Source organism: Cydia splendana, chromosome 19, assembly GCF_910591565.1.
Source record: "Cydia splendana chromosome 19, ilCydSple1.2, whole genome shotgun sequence".
In the NCBI taxonomy this organism is placed as follows: Eukaryota; Metazoa; Arthropoda; class Insecta; order Lepidoptera; family Tortricidae; genus Cydia; species Cydia splendana.
Window position 1 is genome coordinate 1,146,175 of NC_085978.1, and position 8,501 is coordinate 1,154,675.

An 8,501-nucleotide genomic window follows, 5' to 3' on the forward strand; every position below is an offset into this window, starting at 1 on the left:
TCGTAACATAACCAGTAAAATAACATGTACGAGTAAACTCTGAGTTCACTTGCAAATCCGTCTTTTTTGCAGTCAAATAAAACTAAGTTTATCGCTAAAAAGATGATAACCTTTAGGCAGTAAAGTAAGAATTATCAGGCGGATATATGTGTATCATTGTAGTAAATGTAGTTAGGCATAGGCATGAAAAGTTACTTAGGTATGACTAGGGAACAAAATGTAATTTTTATTAAATATTGATTAGTGTTTTAAGTTATTTTAAGGAACACAGAGCTGCGCTCCAAAACTGGAATCGCAGATGTGGGTGTGAAGGCCGCCAAGCTCAAGTGGGATTGGGCGGGACATATCTGTCGGATGCACCCGGACAGATGGGCCAAAATAGCGACCGAATGGGCACCACAGATCACCCGAGGTAGAGGCAGACCAAAAATGAGATGGCGAAACGACCTGAACTCATTCTGTGGCGACTGGCGGGAACATGCACAAAGCCGTGACGAGTGGCGAAAGACAGGGGAGGCCTTTGCCCAGCTGTGGGACACAATATAGGCTATTGAAAATAAAAGTGTTTTAAGTAAGTACTATAAATTATAAACTGAAACCCATGACATGCTTTTTCCCAGTTGTATAGACGAGACAGTAGCACCATCTTTCTCGCTGTATCGTAATCCTGTAAGGATAGGAGGTGCTAGCACGTACTGTTCGCCCATTAGAGTTCGTTTAAGATGCTGCAAAAGAAAATGATAAGGACATATACTCGACAATTTGGGATGGGTACCCAGTGGCGGATTTGCCCTAAGGCCCAGTAGGTCCGGGCCTAGGGCGGCAAGATATTTAGGGGCGGCAAATTGCGACAAAAAATTCGCTCTTGATAACAAGAAATAACTCAAAATGTAGTCAAAATGATGGGATGGGATAACGGCAAAGACTGCAAATCAGCCACTGAGGGTACTGCCATCGGTGGTGGCCTCTAGGCCCCTCTAAGTCAGGGCAGGGCGTTAGCCGTGTAAGCTGAAGACGCCACTTCTATTTCGGCCTCGGCCACTGGAGGGCTCGGCCTTTTGTATGACATCTGTTTCAGTTTATGAAAAGTTACTTTTAAAGAGTGTTACACAAATTACAGAGGCCCTTAATGCTACTCGGACTTATGAATGAATGAATGAATAATATTTAATAAAGGACAAGTCCCATCAATCAATTCATCAGTCAATTGTTTACAAAACTGTAAAATGAAACAGTATTTGATTATAGCCTTACCACGAGTTTGACAGTTTGAGTAGCGCTATAGGTACCTACTGAATTAACTCTTTAACTGTAATAAAATCAGTAAAACTAACCATTAAATTTTATTGACCTCCTTATCCTTCTTCCTCATTTCTGGGTGAAACGGATTTTGATAACCCAAAAATAGGCGTGACAGACGAGAGGGCACGAAACCTTTCCATCTCAAAATCCGGGTTTAAAACAATAGATAGTATTCCTTGTAACGTTAATTAATCGTTGTTCAAACTTTGCTATTATAACAACATTAGCAAGCATTTAATTATCCTAAACTATTATAAGAATGAGCTCCGATTACTCAGTCTACGTACACTGGTCGCTAATAATTCTCAAATCTTATTTCAAAGGCTTTAAGATCCTCCAATGGTCAAGTTAAGATCTGCTCTTGATAAATAGTCTCCGGGTCTCATGGCCATAGTTACACTGGTCAATATGAGTCGTAGTGCTTATGCGAATACAGATAAGCAAACATTGTCGCCTATATAACGCGCTTCGCCCCCTGGAGTCTTCAGTCCTACTGTGGAAGAGCGAGCTCACCGACTGACACTTAACAAAATGGCCGCCAAATTCGTAGTCTTCGTTGCTTTCTTGGCTCTGGTAAGTACCTAATATTTTGTTGTTTTTGTATATAACTATATAGGTACCTACTTTGGTAACGGTTTCTATGTTCCTTCCTGACTGGCCAGTCATGTTAAATCCAAAAAAGTGTTTTGAGGAATTAATTCCCAGCAAGCTGGAAATCATTTTAATACCTTCATTTGGTTCTAAATGCGTATAATCTGAGTTTAAATTTTGGCAGCCTTGGGAGATACATAATATTGGGACTATCTCCATATTTTATTTTGGTAAATATGTTCTGTAGCTAAATCGTGAAGTGTGCAAACAGGGTTACTGTCGCATTTGTAAACATTAGGTACTAGGTAGCATGTTACATGACTTGCATGCATTACTTCGAAATTGTGATAGGTACTTAAAGAATAATGCAATTTTTATTCTGCAAATTGAATGGCATTTTACCGACTATTATCTTACACATCGTACCCACTACCCATAGCTAATAGAGTTATATAGGTAAATAGATTTTAAAACAAAAATAATCCCTTCTGTACATAATAGTAAACAACATTGAGGGGTCATATAGTAAAGGAGTACCTTCCCCTTTATTTACAAAAGCCACTGCCATCTGACCTTCCCACCTTATTGGGAGTTGTTCCTCAGAAATTCTCCTTAACCGAAAAGCGACTAGTAAAATATCTTCAAAACTCATTAATATTAAGTACGCGCCGTGGTTTGATTGACCCGCGGCCTCGGGATTTATTGCGTTCCCTTACCGTTAGGCTACCAACGCATATAACCCAAACCTAAATTCTCGGTAATTTTTCCCACAGGCCAACGCCCGCATGGTCCGCCGCGAGACCAACCCCCTCGATGATATCCAGAAGCACGCAGCGGAATTCCAGAAGACGTTCACGGAACAGTTCAACGCTCTGGTGAACAGCCAGAGCACCCAGGAGGTCACTAAGTCCCTCAAGGAGGGCTCGGACTCCGTACTCGTTCAGCTCTCGTCTTTCTCTAACGCCCTGCAAGGCGCTGTAAGTATCCTCCGTAAGACTTGTGACTTGTGACTTAGGGCAACCAACCTGAATTTAGGATCTGGTATTAATAAAAACATTAAGCGACTTGAAATAAAAGTGATAGGTACCTATCAATAAACTAACTCTGCAGTGAATGTAGAAGTAAAACTTCTATGAAATTATGACGTTTAAAATAACACTTGCACAGTCCGTGCTATCTCTCTGTGGGGCTAGCTTGACCTGGCTCTAGCTACGTTGCGACCCCAGCGACTTTTAGTTTCAAGTATTATTTTGACGTGATAACGTCTTATATTCATTCTTTTATAATTATGGCTTCAGCCCATTGGGGCTATTTCGCCAGTATCAAGGTCGTAGTAGCAGGGTAATACGATTGAATTTCATGAATTTGTACGGTTAGTACAAGACAGTGTACGGTGATTTAGCACTTTAAACGTCTTATAAATTGATGAACACCGGTAGCATGCACGAAAAAGTGTCATGTTGTGGACATATCTCCATGGTAACGTTGTGGACGGATCTCCATGGTAACGTTACGGCCACGTTTTCTTATGACGATGATGTTATCACGCAAAATTATCGTCCGTAAACCATCCGTAAACCGACTTTACAGACAACCATTTTTTTTTTCGATAAGCATTGAATAACTAACAAAGCGAGATTTCCTCGGAATTTTCGAACAAGTAGTTATGGCCATGAGATTTTTCAGAAATGGCGATTCCTGAAAAATCTTCTATAGGTATGTATTAAGGCGCGTATTCACTAGAAACACGGTTTCTGGTTTCTGTTTAGAAATCCGCGCGTTTCTGAAACACAGAAACAGTTGCGGTAAACACTATTGTTTATCGCCAAGTGTGACACTATGTGAGCCGAAACATTGTATCTGTAAACATCTGCATATTGTTTCAGAAACAGTGTATCCCAAACATTGTTTATAGTGAATCATCATTACTAAGAGTATGGTTGTTCCAGATCAACGATGCCTCCGGCAAGACCAAGGAAGCCCTGGAGCAGACCAAGCAGAAGATCGAACAGACGGTCAACGATCTGAAGAGGCAGCACCCTGAGGTCGAGCAGCAGGCGGCCCATCTTCGCGACAAGCTGCAGCAGGCTGTCCAGCAAACCGTCGGGGTACTAACTACTTTTAAGCTCTCGTCTATGTATCTATCCGCCCAGAGGCCTATTAAAAGGTCTCCCGTTCCATTCAAATTACTTCCTTACTTACTTGGTTGGCGCGGTGACCCAAAATGAGTCTAGGCCTCCAACACAAGAGCACGCCACTTTGATCGCCAGCTTTCGCCGACGCCGAGCTCACGGAGATCTGCCTCCACTCTCTCTGCCCAACGGTATTTAGGACGACCAACAGGACGGCGCCCAGTTGGTCAACCCAAGTAGACCCTTTTGGCTGCCCGATCTTCACCCATCCTTTCGAGATGGCCAAGCCAGCGGAGACGCTGCGCTTTGGACTCACCTATTATATTCACCTATTATTTAGTTCCATTCCAATTTGAATCTTTATTTTGACAAATCAAAATTGCATTTGACTTGCCAAGTTTTGACGTCGGGGCGGCTAGAGGGTATGATAAGGATCCTTACCGAATTTTCAAATTTTTTTCAAAACAAAAATTAGTTCTCTATACAGCACATCCGAGGGTTGAGCCCACAATCTTTGTTTTGACCACCACACACATATGCACCTTGAATAGACCTAATATGTCTTTGAAATAAGGTTAAGAATTCCAAAATAATGTAGACTAGGTGGATATGAGCGAAGAGACGAAGTGGTTAGGGTGACTTCCCAGGCACTTCCAGAATTTTCGAAATTATCTGCTACTAAATTTGGTCTAACTATAAGTAGGGTGACTGTTAGAGTTATTGGCCAGTATATAATAATTGGCCACTCCATACAAATCATAAACAAACAAGCCAATTGAAACTTTATCATTAAAGGCCAAGCCACACCGGATGCGTATGCGTAGACGTGCACGTGCACGTACGCGTCCCGATGCGTTGTATAATACGAAAACTCATACGAGAGGACACACCGCTTGCGTGACGTGTGCGTGACGTGCGCGTACGCGTGACTTGCACGCAACGCAGCTCCGACGAGACAAACCGGCTGCGTGCTGCGTGCACGCGTCCACGCAGCGGAGCGGCAACGTCGCTTCGTTGCGTGCAGTGATGACGTTGTGTTTAACTGCGTTCCCTATGAGAGGGCGAACCGAGCAGGTTCGGACACGCACAGCTCGGTGCTGCATAGGTGCTGTGCGTCTACACGCGCAGCTCGCTTGTATTTATTTACAACTCGGCCGGTGCGCGTGCTGGTTTTTAATATGGATTCAGTGATAAAAGAACAACTAATTAAAATCGTTCGTCAATACGAATGTATATTTACAACATAGCACAAAGATTACAAAAAATACGTCTTATAAAAATTTAATTTCGCCTGTGGGAACAAATCGATGTTAGGTATTAACGATACTATTGGAAAACAAGGTTGTTGTATTGTGAACTATTGTGCGTCGGTGAATAATATTATGTACTCTCAATTATCTCGATTATTATTTAATATATGTATATTATAATAACATGATGTAGGTACTGTCGCAGGCGTATTTTATTTTACTGCACGCATGACTGAGCTGCAGCGTGCGCCTGCGTGGCGTGTGCAGCACACTGCGTGGCGTGCGTTGCGTGACGTGCGCGTCACCCGGTGTGACAGGGGTGCTGCGCACGTCACGCAGCGCACGCCACGCAGCGTGCTGCACACGCAGCCGGTGTGGCTCGGCCTTAAGAGTGGCCAATTTACTATATACTGGCCAATAACTACGAGTAGGTATAGCAGTCAACCTACAATAGAAATTCCCTTAGGTTTTAGTCCTTAAAGGTTCCGTCACACAGGCGCGGTTTCCGGGCGGGGCGTGAGCGTGATATATGTAAAAGCGGCGCGCCCCGCTCACGCGCCGCCCGCAAAACGCGCCTGTGTGACGGAGCATTAATCATAAAATTCGGGATAAATCTCGGAACTAGACAAAATTGTCTAAGAGTAGCAGATAATTATATTATAATGAAAGTGGATAAGGGCGGTTAATTTATTCCCTTGATTAGGTACCATCTTAAATTATCAAAACATATTATTTTTAAGTTTTAAGCAAAAACATCTATTGATCTCAAGCGCGTGTATTCAGCATCAATAGTAGCATCACTTTTTGTTAAGCTGTGAGAATGGTACGAGTATTACTTATGACGCCTTTTCTGGCCGGTTCCTGTGGTGCTCACTGTACAACATACAGCTTTCGGCTCCGAATGTGGCTGGTTAAAATAGGAATCTAATCATGTAACTTTCCATCCAGGAGACCCAAAAGCTCGCCAAGGCTGTCCAGGCTAACGCTGAAGCTACCAACCAGAAACTCGCCCCGCAGCTCAAGCAGGCTTACGATGACTTCGTGAAGCAGGCTGAGGTCGTGCAGAAGAAGGTGCAAGAGGCAGTCAACAAGCAATAAGAACCAGTACTTTAATAGGAAAGACGCCGCCTGTATGCGTAGCCAACATGCCAATTGTTTACGCTTCGTAGCGAACGAGACGCAACAGTCCCAGTCGCACTAATATGGAAGAGTGGTAAAGAGACGCAAAGCGTTTCGTTAAAGCGCAAGCGATTGTCACCTTGGCTAGGCATCCTGCTTCTCCATACAAACGTAATTCCCAATTTTCTTTCTGAATATTGACATTATGAAAAATATTTTTACAATTTATTGATTATTATAAGAATGTAGCACCTAAAATGGGATAGATAGAGCAAAGAAAAATAAAAAGAAGACTGATTATTTTAAGAATTAGGAGCGAAAATCAAATTACATACAATTTTTAAATGCTCTTGACTCTTATAATAATTAGACATTTAAGAAAATCAAACCAAGGAGCAAAACTGTGATATACATCAAAATATATTCAAAAATGTAAATATACAGAGAGGAAAAAGAGGACATTTGTATGAAAAAGCTATTTCGCGGCGTCTACTTTCGTCTCAATAAAGAATTATATCAGTATCACAAACTGTTGTTTTTGTCGCCCTCGACCCTGGTTATCACGCTGCCAAAATTGTAGATAGTGGTCAGTGGCCTTTAGCACTGATAAAGTAACATGAACGTGTAGTCTGAACTTTTAGATTTGTATTACATCATAATAATGGTGCCATTTAGTGATCCGAAAGACGCGAGCCTTTTAGCTCTTTTTTTTAGGGCTCGCCTCATCTCTTGACGGTTAATCAGTGGGCCCCTTAAAAGGCTAAAAGCCTATTTTACTAATTAAATAGAAATAGGCTTTTAGCCTTTTAGGCGTCAAGAGATGAGGCGAGCCCTAAAAAAAGAGCTAAAAGGCTCGAATCTTTTGGATCACTAGTGCCATTCATTTATTACGTATGACGATTTTTGCCAGTTTTGGACCCCCTCCCTCCCCTAAGTAAGAAAAAATAGGAATAGGTTAAAGCGCGAAACAAATTAGCTACATATTTGCGTCGTTTGGGGTTGAAGCTCTGGATCTATGTGTGGTGGCCTAAAGCGCTACTCTACAGCTATCAATGCTACTTCTAGAAACTTCTAGTGACCAGAGGGCTATCCAATATTTCGCTCAGCGGATCAGCATTACTATTCAGCCATTGACATAGATATCTATGGACTGGCCTTACGGACAATAATAATGAGGCATGACAGGGGCCAGTACAGCGGTGTGACACCGGTACAACGCGATTGGTTGATGAGTTCGCATCACGCGCGCTATTGGTTGATGAGTTCGCATCACGCACGCGATTGGTTGATGAGTTCGCATCACGCGCGCTATTGGTCGCAACTAGTTGCGTTAGACTGCTCGATTGGCTGGAATTCGTGAGTCACACCGCTAAACTAGTACCATTTTTAGTGCGCGTAAGGCCAGTCCATATATATATACGTTAATGTATTCAGCGGGACAATGCGGCAACCTACCTAGCGATCACGACTTAGGGCTTTTTTTTATTATAAAAGTAATTAATTCGCACGTCATGTAATATTTTAAATAATATACAAAATACTGGCTACCCTTCAGAGTAAGCAATGCTCGAGGTAAGTATTTTATGATTGCAATGTATTAATAATAATGTTTACCGGGCAACGTATTACAAACGAAAATAAATGTAGGTAGTATGTTTCCGAACTATCCCTTCAAAAAAAGAGCATACTCCCATCTTAACCCTTTTCCAGGCCGCAACCATCTAAGGTTTTCCCAAAAAATCCAAATATATTCCAATGAATCCAGCTTAAATGATGAATCTGAAGGCAAGTCAAATTTCCCGAAAGTGCAATCTAATTTGAACCTTAAATCGGAATGCTAAAGTTGAAATTCTATTGGCGCGTATGTGTTCGATATATCGTACTATGCCTAGAAAAGGGTCAAAGGCCGGCAAAGCACTTAACCTTTTGTATCCTCCTGTCTACCTCCTCCAATAAAACCCCTCAGGTGTTGCGATCCATTAAAACTACAAGCGACTGCAAAAATCTACATTTAGGTCCCCTTTTATCGTGATGAATTGATGATAAAACCCGTCTTTGGTCGTCCACGGTTTCAAAATAATTTCGCCTTTGATTCAAATCGTAACCT

At 42.1% G+C, this 8,501-nt stretch overlaps 1 protein-coding gene across 1 annotated transcript; it reads left to right on the forward strand.

The window, feature by feature from the left end:
* The first annotated feature begins 1,740 nt into the window (after nucleotides 1-1,740).
* LOC134800399 (apolipophorin-3-like) lies at nucleotides 1,741-6,663 on the forward strand. The gene is made up of 4 exons (XM_063772897.1): nucleotides 1,741-1,875; nucleotides 2,667-2,870; nucleotides 3,843-4,001; nucleotides 6,224-6,663. The coding sequence occupies exons 1-4, from the start codon at nucleotides 1,834-1,836 to the stop codon at nucleotides 6,371-6,373; spliced, it is 555 nt and encodes a 184-aa protein (XP_063628967.1). The 5' UTR covers nucleotides 1,741-1,833; the 3' UTR covers nucleotides 6,374-6,663.
* The last annotated feature ends 1,838 nt before the right edge of the window (nucleotides 6,664-8,501 follow it).